The sequence below is a fragment of the Hylobates moloch genome, unplaced genomic scaffold (assembly GCF_009828535.3).
Source record: "Hylobates moloch isolate HMO894 unplaced genomic scaffold, HMol_V3 SCAFFOLD_3, whole genome shotgun sequence".
NCBI classification, from domain to species: Eukaryota; Metazoa; Chordata; class Mammalia; order Primates; family Hylobatidae; genus Hylobates; species Hylobates moloch.
The window spans coordinates 158,303,604-158,320,827 of record NW_026652278.1 but is presented as its reverse complement, the minus strand read 5'-3'; the positions used below and the strand labels follow the sequence as shown (position 1 = coordinate 158,320,827).

The window sequence follows — 17,224 nt, the reverse complement described above, 5'->3', positions numbered from 1 at the left end:
TGACGTTCTGGAGAATTTTGAAGACTATTTACTACTGATTAGGGAATAGACTCGGTAAAATTAGAAAACGATTTGTAAAAGATAAATTGAAAATAGTAATTTTTATCTGGTAAAATGCAAATGAATTCTGTCCAGTAGAAAAAATAACCCTTAGAGTTGTGGTTTTGTTTTTGCCCTGTAAGAATTTGCTTTCTTTCACTGATGATATACACTTCATCTCACACATTCTCCTTTCAATCAGCCTTGTCATCAGGCGGGTTCCCTCATTAGAGCCAAATAAATCTTTGACACATGTGCACCATATATCTTATATGAGTATCACAGACTTGAGAAATGTATCAGGAAGGACATTAAAAGATAGCTCAAGAAAAAGAAACACAAGTGGCTTTTAAATATGAAAATAAGCTCAACCTAACACATAAAAAGAAATGCAAATCAAATCCACAATATCATTTCCCTCTATCAGATGAGTAAAGATGAAGTGTGTGAACGTGCTAATTTAGCAAAGCTATGGAGAAAGAAGTCCTATCACAAAATTAGTAGTTTTAGTATGAAATGGAATAATCCCTTTGGGAAGGGGAAAGCTAACAAAATTTAATATACACAGATGCTCTTCAACCTAGCAAGTTCACTTCCAGGTTTTTTTTTCTTGCAGCTACACTTGCATAAATCCTTGAATAAACCCATAAATTATGCACAATGTGGGCAGAACATCTTACTATGTGCTATAGAAAGAAAACAAAAACATATTAATGCCAAAGTGCTCATCATCTAAAACGGGTTGGCGAAGAGCCAGAGAGTAAATATTTTAGGCTTTGGATGCCACACAGTTGCAACAACTCAATTCTGCCATAGTAGCACAAAAGAAATCATAGACAATATGTTCATGAATGAGTCTGAATGTGTTCCAATAAAACTTTATTTACAAAACAGGTGAAGGACAGGATTTGGCACATGGCTCATAGTTTGCCAATCCCTGATCTAAAGTCTGTACAGCAGACTTTACAACTGAAGACTTCTATTAAGAATTTTTTATATAAATAGCACTTTACAGTATAGCAGATACAAAGATAATTAAAAAAAAACTGCCCCTGACTTCCAGGTGCAATATAATATTTTTTAATATAACAAATTATATTTCAAAATAAAGTTCAAATACTGAAGTTCCAAGGTTCCAATATTCTTTGACTAGAATTCTAGTCATGTTACCTATATTTAATTTGTTAAAAAGAAAGAAATCTTGGGACTGTAGCACCTGGAACTAGGTGGATTGATCTAAGAAAATTCCTAAAAAACATGAATTTTAAATTCTAATATGAAATAAATTAGGCTATGGTTTCACAATGAGAATTATAGCTATACATTCCATGTTAGATACACTTAACACCTATTTCTGAAAGAAGAAACATATATGAGTATAGTCTGCAAAAGACAATTTATATTGCTGTTAGAAAAAGAGCTTTTGGGCCAGGTGCAGTGGCTCACACCTGTAATCCCAGCATTTTGGGAGGCTGAGATGGGTGGATTGCTTGAGTTCAGGAATTTGAGACCAGCTTGGGCAACATGGCAAAACCTCATCTCTACTAAAAATACAAAACAAAACAAAACAAAAAAAAAGCTGGGCATGGTGATATGTGCCTGTAGTCCCAGCCGCTCAGTAGACTAAGTTGGGAGAATTGCTTGAGCCCAGGTTGGTCGTCGCGCCACTGCATTTCAACCGGGTGACAGAGCAAGATGCTGTCTCAAAAAAGAAAAAAAAGAAAAGAAAAAGAGTTTAGCGTGTAAAAAATAGGCTGCGTAAGAAATATGATAATCCAAGTGAAAATTATTAGACTTGACAGTGGAAGTAAAGAGATACAAACATTTTGGGAAGCAATTTGGAAATATCTATCAAAATGTAAGGGTTCTACTTCTAGGAATTAATTCTACAAGTGCACAAAGGCTTAAATATTTAATTGAACCATTATCTGTAATACTGAAAAATTCAAACCAATGGAAATGTCTCATCTATTGGTAATGAATGAAATTATGTAATTTATATATAATGCAACAGTTAGAATAAGGTTGATCAATATATACTGGTATAAAAAATTGGCTACAATAAATCGCAGTTTTTTAAAAAGGGCCAGGTGTAGATCAGCATTTTTAATATGCAAATTACTGTGTAAAATTTATACAGTAATACACAGAATACAGAGAAAACAGTATGACCAAACATGAGACAACATATTAATAACAGTTATCTCTGGGGATTAGAATTGTCAAAAGCAGAAAATGAACTTTCATTTTCTACTTTGTACTTACAGGTATACATATATGTATAGGCACACACACAGTATTTTCATAGAACCATAGAGACAGCTATGAAAATAGAGAAATTCTAACGAATCCAATCATCATTTAAGTAAATAGAGCAATGAACTGTTACCAAAAGGCCCAGATTCTAGTCCTGGACAGCTAACTTTAGACAAGTCACCTTTAAATATTAAGTATCTATCAGCATCCTTGACAACTACATGATACATGCTACAGCTTATAATAAAGAGACATAAACAAAGAAACATTTAAATTTTTTCCAAAGCACTATAAACTTTGAAAACCTCATATATAATTTCAAATAGGTGATTTTAGCATAAGTGATTATAAATTATATCCTCAAATTATTTTGTAATGCAGATTTTAATGCTAAAAATTACTCAGAGGTTATTATTGAAAATGTAACTAATTATTTGATATAGAATATAAGAAGTGGCACTCTATACTAATGTTTAAAAAAACTGTAAAAATAAAACACAAGATATGTTTATTTTATTATAGGACTTTTAAGGAATGGAAGAAAATTCCCAGACTACTCTTGCCATCTTTCTGGTTTAAACAAACTCATTCTCTTTTGTTTACACATAAAAAAACAATTATATATGTTAAAGCCAGAATCTGAACTTTTTGTCATCACTATAAACATTCTTAGACTAGATCAAGAGATCATTTGAAATCAATTTGGGGTGGGATAAGGGAGGAATGCACAAAGAACCACAATGCCAATACTATTAACTAATTTTATTACTGCGGAGATATAAGCCAAATAAACTATAGAGTGGGTTTTTTGATAATTCTGAGAGGACATGAATATATAAGGCGCTAATATTTTAAACAAGGTAATAGTACTAATAAATGTTTGCTTCTACCAGGTCCAACAGGGTTCTTGCTTATCTCCCTATTTATTACATTTAACTGCCTGCCTTGGAAGCCGGGAGTGGTGGCCCACGCCTGTAATCCCAGTACTTTGGTAGGCTGAGGAGGACGGATAGATTGAGCTCAGGAGTTGGAGACCCGCCTGGGCGACATGGCAAAACCCCGTCTCTACAAAAACTAGCTGGGCATGGTGGTGTGCACCTGTAATCCCAGCTACTCGGGAGGCTGAAGTGGAAGGATTGCTGGAGTCTAGGAAGTAGAGGCTGAAGTGGGCTGTGATTGTGCCAATGCACTCCAGCCTGGGCGACAGAGCAAAACTCTGTCACCAAATTAAAAAAAAAAAAAAAAAAGTGTACCTTGGAAAGGTGTAAAACTTCTAAAAGGAGAGTGGCACACTGATTTCAGTGTTTTAGCAGAAGTACTCCAAAAAATAATAATAATAATAATAATTGATACCATTCTTGGCCAAAGGTTTAAAGGCCCAATCCCTGCATCAATGTCCATGTTCATTTACATACAATACATACTCAATTGCATCAATGTCCATGTTCATTTACATACAATACATACTCAATTGCATCAATAGCCACATTCATTTACATACAACACATACTCAAAAGCTTAAACTTAAAGCTTTAATAAAGCTCTTCCCCACCCTCCATCCTAATTTTATGTAGTAACTTCCCCTTTGTAAAAGCTATCTGAAAGGCCACACATTTTCTTGAGAAAAAGCAATTGGAGAATAAATGTAACAGGAACACTTATAATATCTTGACATATGTGAGAATCTCTGACTCTGCTTTCCATATAATATTAAAACTGATCATTTGGAAAATGCAAATGCCACTTATGGCTTTCTGGTAAGATGTACAGTACTTCCGTGGTATTCTGGCCAAAAATGCATAAAATGAATCTTATAAGGAAAAACCAGACACACCCAAACTAAGGGAAATTCTGCAAAATATATGGATTGTACTCTCCAAAAATGTCAAGGTTATGAAAGATAAAGAGCTAAGGAACTGTTCTAGATTAAAACAACTAGATGTAACATGTGCTCCAGGATTAGCTCCTCAACCAGGAAAAAAAACTTTTTTCTTTTGTACTAAAGGACATAGTGGGACAACTGGCATATTGGAAAATGGTCTGCAGATCATGTCATAGTACGGTATCAATGTGAATGTTCTGATTTTGAAAAGTGTATAAGTATACAGTAGCTATACAGAAGAAAATGCCCTTTCTTGAGGGAATACACACACTGAAGTATTTGGGAGTAAAAGCATGTTACGTCTGCATTTTACTCTTTACATGGCTCAGAAAAAAATATATAGTGCATACATGCCCTATATCTATATAAAATGCTACATATTACATATAATGGCATATATAGTACTTGGAGAATAGAGACATAATGAACAAATGTGGTAAAATATTAACACTTCAGGAACTGGGGTGACAGGTATATGGGATTCTTTGTACTATTTTTAAACTTCTGTAAGTCTGAAGTTACTTTAAGAAAAAGCCTACTATGAAATATTTTGCAAACTTCATTTTCCCTCCTACATTGCCCTTCTCTGGGTAGAGCTGAAGAAATACGGACTACTGATCTTGTTACTCTTTATGCAAAAAAAAAAAAAAAAAGCGAAATTTCTATACCACTTAACATGTATCCATAATAAATCGCTAGTGCCACTTAAAGAATTTCCAGGCTATTTGCAGCATGAAGATAATAAGCAAACAAAATATACATTTCTCCAATAGACTTATGAATGACGAAGTGGAAAAGTACAGACTGCTGTTCTCATTTTTATGAGGTAGAAAAAGGTACAGTAGTGCAATAAACATTTACATTAGGCATATGTCTTGCTTTCAGTGACTTTCAAATAATTACTCTATGGAAACTACTAAACATCTTAATTTACACAACGATTCAGCAATTCAAAATCTCTGAAAACCAGAAAATTTTCAAACATCCAAACATTTACTTTAGTATGTGACATTTCAAATATTTTCTCTTATAATTTGTTCTGCCAAACATGGAAATCTAAATAGTATAAAGAAGAAGAAGAAAAAGAAAATTTCTATCCTAAACAGGGGAGAAGTCACTATATTTCTAATGTGAAAAGTAATTTTAAAGGTATTATGTTTTCTAACAATGGCTTTAAAATATTCCTGTTGCACTGTTTCTTTGCATATAATTCTCTGAATGAAACCTAGATTTGTGTAAGATATAACTTACAGCTGGGCGCGGTGGCTCACGCTTATAATCCCAGCACTTTGGGAGGCTAAGGCGGGTGGATCACAAGGTCAGGAGTTCAAGACCAGCCTGGCCAAGATGGTGAAACCCTGCCTCTACTAAAAATACAAAAATTAGCTGGGCGCGGTGGCAGGCGCCTGTAATCCCAGCTATTCAGGAGGCTGAGGCAGGAGAATCGCTTGAATCTGGGAGGCGAAGGTTGCAGTAAGCCGAGATTGCACCACTGCACTCTAGCCTGGGCGACAGAGCAAGACTTTGTCTCAAACAAAACAAACAAACAAAAAATATATATATAACTTATATAGGCTAAAATGAGATAAGTACAAAAAATTATATATATGTTAAAATTTTTTAAAAGCAACAGTATATCCAATTTTACCTCTCAATTTCATCTTACACATGAATAAAGGATGTATCTTTTAGGTACTGTCACGGCATAAATTAAAGTTCTCTTCTACATAAAGTACATCTCCTCTTTTTTCCTATAATAATATATCAAAGGCAGGGCGTGGTGGCTCACACCTGTAATCCCAGCACTTTGGGAGGCTGAGGCAGGCGGCTCACTTGAGGCCAGGGGTTTGAGACTAAACTGGCTAACATGGTGAAACCCCGACTCCATTAAAAATACAAAAATTATCTGGGTGTGGTGGCGCACGTCTGTAGTCCCAGCTCCTCATTTAATTTAATTAATTTATTTATTTATTTTGAGATGCAGATTCACTCGCTTTATTTATTTATTTTGAGATGGAGACTCGCTCTGTCACCCAGGCTGGAGTGCAGTGGCACGATCTCGGCTCACTGCAAGCTCTGCCTCCCGGGTTCACGCCATTCTCCTGCCTCAGCCTCCCAAATAGCTGGGACTACAGGTGCCCGCCACCACGCCCGGCTAATTTTTTTTATTTTTAGTAGAGAGGGGTTTCACCGTGTTAGCCAGGATGGTCTCAACCTCCTGACCTCGTGATCTGCCCGCCTTGGCCTGCCAAAGTGTCGGGATTACAGGCATGAGCCACTGTGCCCAGCCACAGTTAGATTTTATCAACCTAAGATGACAGGATTTGCCTTGGACCAGCCATTTCTCAAAGCATATGCGGTTCTCACTTACCTGTGAAGACAGTAGTGGAGCTGTAGTGGAATACCTCTAGGAAAGACTAAGCAAGTTTCCTTAGTCCATGCTATTTTCTTGACCCCTCCACACAACTTCCCCACACCAATTCAGTCAGTGACATCCATAGCCATAGGAAAAGAAATACACAGCAGAGCATGGAGAACATGATTCGATATTATGGTATCCCAGTTTCAAATGTAGGCTTCTGAAACCCATAGAGGAGAAAAATTCTTTTTTCTTTAAATTTAAGTTCTGGGATACATGTTCAGAATGTGCAGGTTTGTTACATAGGTGCATATGTGCCATGGTGGTTTACTGCACTTACCAACCCATCATCTAGGTTTTAAACCCCAAATGCATTAGGTATTTGTCCTAATGCTCTCCCTCCCCTTGCCCCCAACCCCCTGACAGGCCTCGGTGTGTGATGTTTCCCTCTGTGTGTCCATGTGCTCTCACTGTTCAACTCCCACTTATAAGTAAGAACATGCAGTGTTTGGTTTTCTGTTCCTGTGTTAGTTTGCTGAGAATGATGGCTTCCAGCTTCATCCATGTCCCTGCAAAGGACATGATCTCATTCTTTCTTATGGCTGCATAGTATTCCATGGTATATATGTGCCACATTTTCTTTATCCAGTCTACCATTGATGGGTATTTGGGTTGGTTCCAAGTCTTTGCTATTGTAAATAGTGCTATAATAAACATACGTGTGCATGTGTCTTTATAGCAGAATGATTTATAATCATTTGTGTATATACCCAGTAATGGGATTGCTGGGTCAAATGGTATTTCTGGTTCTAGATCCTTGAGGAATTGCCACACTGTCTTCCACAATGGTTGAACTAATTTACACTCCCACCAACAGTGTAAAAGCGTTCCTATTTCTCCACAGCCTTACCCACATCTATTCTTTTTTGACTTTTTATAATAATCGCCATTTGACTGGCATGAGAGGATATCTCATTGTGGTTTTGATTTTCATTTCTCTAATGATCAGTGATGATGAATACAACTTACGAGGGACGTGAAGGACCTCTTCAAGGAGAACTACAAACCACTGCCCAAGGAAATAAGAAAGGACACAAACAAATGGAAAAACATTCCATGCTCATGGATAGGAAGAATCAATATTATGAAAATGGCCATACTGCCCAAAGTAATTTATAGATTCAGTGCTATTCCCATCAAGCTACCATTAACTTTCCTTGCAAAATTAGAAAAACCTACTTTAAATTTCATATGGAATCAAAAAGGAGCCCGTATAGCCAAGACAATCCTAAGCAAAAATAAAGCTGGAGGCATCATACTACCTGACTTCAAACTATACTACAAGGCTACAGTAACCAAAACAGCATAGTACTGGTACCAAAACACATATATAGACCAATGGAACAGAACAAAGATCTCAGAAATAACACACACCTACAATCATCTGATCTTCAACGAACCTGACAAAAACAAGCAATGGGGAAAGATTCCCTATTTAATAAATGGTGCTGGGAAAACTGGCTATCCATATGCAGAAAACTGGAACTGGACCCCTTCCTTACACTTTATACAAAAATTAACTCGAGATCGATTTAAGGCTTAAATGTAAAACCCCAAACCATGAAAACCTAGGCAATATCATTTAGGACATAGGCACTGGCAAAGACTTCATGACTAAAACACCAAAAGCAATGGCAACAAAAGCCAAAATTGACAAATAGGATCTAATTAAACTAAAGAACTTCTGCACAGTAAATGAAACTATCATCAGAGTGAACAGGCAACCTACAGAATGGGAGAAAATTTTTGCAATCTATCCATCTGACAAAGGTCTAATATCCAGAATCTACAAGGAACTTAAACAAATGTAGAAGAAAAAAACAAACAACCCCATCAAGAAGTAGGCAAAGGATAGGAACATACACTTCTCAAAAGGAGACATTTATGCGGCCAACAAACACACAAAAAGACTAATTCTTAATAGTCAAAACTTTTGAATTCAAAAGATGGGTCTCTGGGTTTCAAAAAGCTTTAAGTAAACAGGCTTAGGGGTTTCTGCAATAAGCCAGATGAAGAACCAACTTTACCTAACTACATGAGGATTGCTGGGGAGGAGAAAAAAGGGAATCAAGTAAACAAGAGGTTAGAACTATTAAACTGGTGACTGGCTTCAGCCTTTTATATTTTCTATAAGTGAGATATAGGTAAGATCATACTAGCCACACTTAAAAGTTAATTTTTTTCATTCATACTTCCTAAAAAATTATTTCACATCATTAAATGCACATGCACATTTTCAGTGACTTCAGAGAACTATATTTGTTACAACATACTATAATTTATTCATTTTACTTTATTTTTTTAGAGATGGGGCCTTGCTCTGCCACCTAGGCTGGAAAGCAGTGGTGGAAACATAGCTCACTGTAGCCTCAAACCTAGGCTCAAGCAATCATCCTGCCTCAGCCTCCCAAGTAGTTGGGACTGCAGGCAAGCACCACCACACCTGGCTACATACTACAATGTAAACAAATCTTCAGGTTGGTTTGCCATTATGATCATTATCTAACATATATGTATCTGCTTAGCCATCCTCTTTTCCAATTAATTTTTACGATTTTAAGTCTTTCTTGTTCTCAACTTTTTCTCCAATCCCACTACCAGATATTCAATACTAATAACCAGGTATATTTCCAAACTTAAAATAATCATATTATCCATTTATTATCTTCACATTAGGGTTATTATTTATGTAATGGAAACTGATTGTTTTTGCCCACTTGGTATCTCCTTCCCCTTCTTCCTATAACAGAACGCAATTATTTTAGGGAAACTTCTGTCCCTCACTGCATGCAGTCCTGGTGAAGGTATCAATTAAGGTACCTTCTCCTCCCCAGCTAAAGAAAACGCACAGATCCAAGTTAGACCAATCAAACTGTGGCTCCTAGAAATGTAAATCTTGAGCACAGTGGTAATCAGAACCAATTAATTTTAACAGCTGAGCCTTCAAGAGGACTTAGGATAATTCCATAGTTTCTGCTACCTAAATATCCAGCTCTTGGATGATAAGAAAGTATGACCTCAAAGTTAGTAGCTTCCAAGTTTAAGACAAAAAAAAAAATCAAAAACTTTTTTGGAGGGCTGACTACCAGATGCCAGTGACTATTATTCTACTACCTAACTCTACTATCTCCTACCTGAAAAACAGTAACAAAAAAGACTGGAAGAAAGATCACTTTTCTTCCAGGTGGCCTAGTAGAGAAATTCCATGACTTTACTGCACTTTGAGGTCAGAAAGACCTAGAGTCAAATTCCAGCCCTGCCTCCCATTAGTTCTGTGATCCAGCACAAGTTACTTATTAACCTCTTTGAGTACCTTGGTTTTGTTACCCACTTATAGTAGAGTATTGTATATGGACTAGAGATAAATTATGTAAAACATTTAATACTATACTTGACAAATAGTAGAAAAACAATAAACACAAGCTATTATTTCTGCTCAAATATTTGGGTATTTAAAATTTCATCAGGAAAGCCAAGTGTAGTGGTGCACACCTGTAGTCCCAGCTAATCAGGATGCTGTGGCAGGAGGCTGTATCGTTTGAGCCCAAGGGTTCAAGGCAGCCTGGGAAACATAGTGAGATCTCATCTCTACTTAAAAAACAAACAACAAACAAAAACAACCCCCTCCCACACACACTTCAGCATGCTGCATTATATTACTCATATGACTAAGTTATAATATCACTTAACCAAAAGACTAACAATATGACAAAGAAAGCAAAAAAAAAAAAAAAAAAAAAAAAAAATGTCTGGCCAGGCACGGTGGCTCACACCTGTAATCTCAGCACTTTGGGAGGCTGAAGTAGGCAGATCATGAGGTCAGGAGTTCAAGAGCAGCCTGGCAATATGGTGAAACCCCATCTCTACTAAAAATAAAAAAATCAGCCAGGCATAGTGGCAGACGCCTGTAGTCCCAGCTACTTGGGAGGCTGAGGCAGCAGAATCACTTGAATCTGGGAGGTGGAGGTTGCAGTGAGCAGAGGTTGTGCCACTGCACTCCAACCTGGGCAACAGAGTGAGATCCATCTCAAAAAGAAAAAAAGAAAAAAAGTCTTAAAAAATTTGGACAATGAGTTCTTCTACAACTGTATATTGAGCAAAAATCCTGTATCCTTATCAGATAACTGAATTCATTATGCCTGGTATGGACACAGAAACAAATTCCTAAAATGCATCGTTCATGCATTTCATAGTTCAGATATTACCAATACTGAAATACCTCCAGCAAGCAGGAAAAATTATCCAATCGATGAACTAAAACTGGCTTGCAACTTTCTTGCAAAAATAACTCTACTAAGAAGATTGTTTTGCCTTATTTTATTTTTTCCAGAGACAGGGAACTTTATAAAGATCAAGCACACCTATGGAAATACAAATCCATTATTTCCTATTATGTGTAATCTAAACATAAAGACTTAAATTTACCTGTAGGAAAATTATTTAAAATTATTCATTATTCTTTTTCCAATTGAGTGACAGCGGTTAAAAAGAAAAAAAAGTATTCATTATTCTTTAAAGAAATATTTTTTCTAGTGAGGAAAGACAGTCCTTTGAATAAATGATGCTGGGACAACTGGCTATTCACATGCAAAAGAATGAAACTGTACCCCTACCTCACACTATATATAAAAATTAACTAAAAATGGATCCTAGATCTAAAGAGCTAAAACTATAAAATACAGGAGTAAATTTTTGTGATCTTGAGTTTGGCAGGTTTTTTAGATATGACATCAATGCACAAGAGACAAAAGAAAAAAACAGATAAACTGAACTACATCAGAATTAAAATCATCTTTCCCATGCAGAGGCCACTGTTATCTGGCTCATGTCTAATAATAACAGTAAGAACAGCTAATTTTAATTGAGTAACTTAATGTGTGCCAGACATTGTTCTCAGGACATTACATATATTAGTTCATATAATCCTCACAACAACACAATGAGACAAGTATTATTATTTCCACTTTATAAATTTGGAAAACAAGGTGCCAAGAGTTAAATAGGCCCAAGGTCACACAGCTAGCAAGTAGAAGAACAGGGATTCAAACTCTAGCACTTTGATTCTCAAGTCACTAAAATAATTTCATTGTTGGTTTATATGTATACTTTAAGAAATGTGGACAATCTTCTCTCAGAGTAGGTTAAGAACTATTATGTGATGCCTTCTCCCAAACACATATGTATATGCACTTAGCCTTTGGACAATAAATACAATCTTACCCTTCACCATCACCATCCCTCTTTGCCTTTGGCTGCAGTCCACTTTTTCCAATATTATTTAAAATGCTGCAATAGAAAATTGCAGAAGTGGTGAGCACTGCATTGCTCCCAGCACTCACATCCTTATGCTTTAGCAGAAGTTTATGATAATAATGCATCCCCATTTTCACCCTCTGTTGTTCCCAACATGCCACAGGAAGTGTACCTTTACCCCAGGTGTACTTACAAACAGGTTTTCAAACTTTTTTTTTGCTTTTGAAATGTTTTTCAAAAACAAAGTGGAGAAATGTTTCTCACTGACATAGTATATAGATATGTACTTAAATAAAACCAAACTTTAGTAAACAATGCTTACTCTTACTAGTTGGTATATACTGATATTTTATTTTCTGTTTTCTTTAATTTTTCCTTTTAAAATACTGGTCACAATTCAACTGGTTTCATGATCATGTTAAAACCTGAAGTTTGACAAACACTGAACTAGAAAAATATAGGCATTAATAAAATCGTCTGCTTTCCCATAAATACAAATATAATTTTACCCACAAGCTTTCCACATATATTTGCTGAACTGAACTTCAAAAAAAAAAAAAAAACACAACCTAAATTGCTGCACCTTAAACTGAGCTTATTAGTAAATATCACAGTGACACTGGCAGGAGCCTAAGTCTTTTCTCAAAGGGGTTTATCCAAATAATAGTTTTACATGAAAAATGATGTATGTAGTTATTTAATAAGAGTTACTTATTACCTCTGTCATCAATCTCCAAAGATGTGAAATGGTGATCCTTGTCATTTAAGTTCATAATGCAGATTATTGTTACATAAGACACACGCAAAACAGATGAACATTTTTTTAAAAAATTATGGAAGGAAGAGGCAGAAATCCAAAATACTGTGTATTCCTTCACAACCTATTTGCTTCTGTATGTTAAGAACAGGAAGTCTAGCCCCAGATGGTTTTTTTTTTCTCTCTCTCTGCGACCCTACTGATAAGAAATGGCCATCCTGGTAAGGGAGGGGAAAGTAAACGTTATAAGTTGATAGTGGAAGTTCCAGAATGTTAGCAGACTCCAAATCAAAGATTAAAAAGGTAATGGCAAGAATAGTGCCTCACATTTAGCAGGTGGTCAACTAAATGTCTACTGGGTAAATAAATAGCATAAAAGAAGCATATGCTATTAAAATTTGTTCAGCCATTCAGTCATATTTAACTGTCTAAACTGCAAAGTATAAACTTGCAAGTTAATGTCAAATCCCAAAGAAGTTTACCAAAGATACACAACCAGGCAGCAGCAATACTAAGCCCATATTCACTGTTTTCTTTTCTGTTCTGTTGCCACCTCAAAATAAAAAGCCACATCCTTAGTTAGAGATGATAAAGTGGATATTAAGACATCTGTGTAACTGGAAACAAGTTCCACATTCAATTATTATGTCTGCATATATGATGAGCTGTACAATACATGAATAAAAAGATTTATAAAATTCGCTAAATTTCATATTTCATAAATTTATAAAATTTATTAGAGAAACTAGAGTAAATCCACTTTATGACCTAATTAAAGTTGCAAAGGGCTACAAAGAAACTAGAAATTAAACATATGTTAATTTAAAAACAAGAAACAAAACCTTAAAGTACAATTTTAGCTACCAGTCTCCTGCATAAACACAAAGCAGAAACCTCGATGCTGGGAAAATAGCCAAAATTACAAACTTAATCAATGCGGCAGGAAATCTGTTCACACTTTTAAATCTTGATACAAAGCATTTCTGACAAGCCATGAGATGGCATAAAATTAACCATACTAAAGTGTCAGCTATTTTTAGAAAATCAAGCTAGAGGTAGTAATACGAACCAGATTTTACTGAAGATTTGAAATTCAGATACTGTGGGAAAAGTACATTTAAAAACAGGCTTTGTTTTATACTACTGTTGTAGAAACAAGGAGTTTTTGACACCAAATAATCTTTACTTGTTCCTTTAATTTACAGACACTTAGATGGATTAATTTTTAAGAAAAGGCTTAATTTTCTTGTTGGATAAAATATTAGGGCCAATAAAAATATCATAAGTATCTGAATCCTAAAATCATTTTACAAAGAGCCTACAGAATGTCCCTCTGGCAATAAGAATATCATATAACACCTGGATTTTCAAATAATGTGCAAAAAATGATACTTTTCTGAGGGAAGAAAAAGGAACAAACCTCTATTATAATAGAAACCCAAAAAAGCTTTATTTAGATACACTGCTGAGCTAATGAATGTCAAGAAACAATTTCAGGGAGAAACTTGATAAAATAAGACCCCAAACATTTATTTCAATGGCAAAGCTACACTTTTTGTGGTCTAAGCCCATCATTAGTCCTCTAGGATCTGCCACTCTTCCAACTTCCACCTTTCTATACTACCCTCTCTACTGACTCACAACAAAACTGCCTTTGTTGTACAAAAACTAATCCAAGAGCAACATACTAGGCATTTCCTCCTGTCATCGCATTTACTCATTTTATTATATCCACCAGGAATGCCCTACTGAGTTCCCTTGTGTATGTGAGAACAGTCTACTTTGACAACACTTGTCAAAAGGAGACTAATCTCTTCTTCCCCTAAAGTCCCAAATTGGGGGACTTTAGGGGAAGAAGAGATTTCTATCATTTCTATCATTCACTAGAAATTTACTAACTTCCTCAGGATTTTGTTTGTTTTTAAACTTCTTACGCCTCTACCAGACTTAAAACACAAGTTACTATGAAGATACGTGTAGTGAGAAGCAGTTTAGCCTCATGATTAAAGTATGAGCCAAATATCTGGATGGAATTCTGACTTTTTCTTAACAATTCCTTACCTCAGTCTTGTCAACTAGAAAATGGGGATTATAACAGTACCTACTTCATAAACCTGTAATGAGGATTTAAATAATTTCATACACATAAAGCACTTAGAACAAGCCAGGGCCGGGCGCGGTGGCTCACGCTTGTAATCCCAGCACTTTGGGAGGCCGAAGCGGGCGGATCACGAGGTCAGGAGATTGAGACTACGGTGAAACCCCGTCTCTACTAAAAAATACAAAAAAATTAGCCGGGCGTGGTGGCAGGCGCCTGTAGTCCCAGCTATTAGGAGAGGCTGAGGCAGGAGAATGCGTGAACCCGGGAGGCGGAGCTTGCAGTGAGCCGAGATTGCGCCACTGCACTCCAGCCTGGGCGACAGAGCGAGACTCCGTCTCAAAAAAAAAAAAAAAAAAAAGAACAAGCCAGGCACAGTGGCTCGCACCTGTAATCTCAGCTACTTGGGAGGCCAAGGCAGGAGGGTCACTTGAGCCCAGGAGTTGGAGACCACCAGCCTGGACAACATAGTGAGACTCTCCCTAAAAAAAATTTTTTTGTTTTTTAAATTAGCCAGGCAAAGTGTTGCATGCCTGCAGTTCCAGGTACCAAGGAGGGTGAGACGGGAGGATCTGAGCCCAGTAGTTCAAGGCTGCAGTTTGCTATACTCACTCCACTGCACTCCAGCCTGGGTGAAAGAGTGATACCTCTCTCTTAAGAAAAAACACTACTTAGGACAGTATCCAGGTAACAGGAAATTCTAGTAAATATTAACTATTATTAATATTACTATTTTTATAATTCTCCACAGCACCTAGAAGTGCCGTGTGTGTGTGTGTGTGTGTGTGGTGTGTATGAAACAATTAAATATTTAAATAATTGTTAAAGGCCCCTCACGGAGTAAATGGAGGCTCAGGCCCAAAAGATCAAATCCATTATAAAGGGTTGGTAGAAGAAAAGAATTTGACCTCTAAAATTACTTAAATATCTTGAACAAATTAAGAAGAAAAAGTGTAAAACTAACAGTCCAAATAAGCCAAATCTTTTTTCCTGATAAAAAACGAAGAGACATTTTGAGAGAGCTTGATTGTTTCTATATAGGAAATCTACCCCTAAAGATGGCTATTTCTGAAATGTCATCTTAATTTCTAATCTATCAATAGTATATCAAACTAATTCTAATTTGAATCTACTTATACTTCCAGACTTGACATTATTTACTTAAATAGGAAGCTTCATCATTTACCATCTCACCTTGAAAAGTAGTATTAAGTTCAATTTACTCAACAAAGGTAATCCCTGGCTATAGCACTCAAGGATTTACCAAACAGATCCATGTTTACTTTATTGATATCCTTCACAATTTTATACTTTATCCGCCTCTTCACTATCAGCCTGAAGATCAATTTTAATCATTATAGTTTTGTTCTTCCTCACAGGGAAGCTGATTCAGTTCTTTTGATTTGTTAGCTGCCTGTCTCCATCAATTCCATTGTGTTGACCCATGGCTACAACGGGTCATAAATTATGGAAAACAAGTAACATCTGACGCATAGACACTAGGATACTACAGTTATGTTTGAGGTAAGACAGTACAGTCATGCAAGCCTAATAACTGGCTTATATCTACTACACACACACAATGTTACTTTCAAATAACAATGGCTTATATTAATAGATTAAATCTCATCAGGGGATAAAGAACCCATTTGAGCTGCCAAGAGTGGGACTGATTTAGATCCTAAGCAAGATTCTCAAAGGATTATTTATGAAAGTATAATAGAAATAAAAAGCTTACATTTTGGTAGTATCAGTAACCATGCCTACTCTCACGTAAGTTTTGACTTATTTCTTATTATTTGCATATTTTACACTGAGACAGTCCATAAGTAAGTTCTGTCAAAGACTGTTAAGCTTCACAAAAGGAATTTAAATTTCTGAAGCCCAGGTATTCTGGTTTATCATCATTAACAATCAAATGTTGTGATAGCATGAGGAAAATATAGTCTGTCTTGTTTTACAGTTTATTACTGATTAGCAAATAATGTGACGTTTGAACAGTCACTATTCATTCATCTTGCTTCCTGTTTAAAGAAATCCTTAACAGAAAACTGATAATGAGAACATAGGAAACAGAAGAACTTATGATCGTAACATTAAGAAAAAAAATTTAAAAGCTCTGGGTGGTGTGATTACGAGAAATTATTTTCTTCTTTATGCTTTTAGATATTTCTTCCAAATGTTCTAACATATACATATACACCTATATCGAAATTTTATTAAGAAGGCAACTCTGTAAGAGAAAGCACAATACATGTAACATGATCCTTACACAGCTTTTCTCAAAATGTAAAAAGCAAGTTTTTACTAACTACAGACTACTACAAGATAAATAATGCTACAACTGTTCAGACCCTAAAATAGTGTGTAGCAGACACAGTGCAACCGACAGACATTTGTTGAATACATTATAATGTTTAAATTATAGTGGAACTTAATACTAAAAAAAAAAGTGTTATCAGAACACAAAGTATATTTTAAATAAAGCAGGCTAATTATATTAGAAAAACATTATTACTT

At 35.7% G+C, this 17,224-nt stretch overlaps 1 protein-coding gene across 5 annotated transcripts in view; it reads right to left on the bottom strand.

The window, feature by feature from the left end:
* Positions 1–17,224, bottom strand: part of CLCN3 (chloride voltage-gated channel 3) — a 104,425-nt gene that overhangs the window by 44,783 nt on the left and 42,418 nt on the right. Inside the window, exon 2 of one of the 5 annotated variants that reach the window (XM_058436872.1) lies at positions 11,817–11,882. The exons of the other annotated variants lie outside the window; for them this stretch is intronic. Within the exon in view, the coding sequence (XP_058292855.1) occupies positions 11,817–11,832 (16 nt within the window). The 5' untranslated portion in view covers positions 11,833–11,882. The remainder of the gene's footprint in view (positions 1–11,816; positions 11,883–17,224) is intronic. 5 annotated transcript variants of the gene reach the window in all.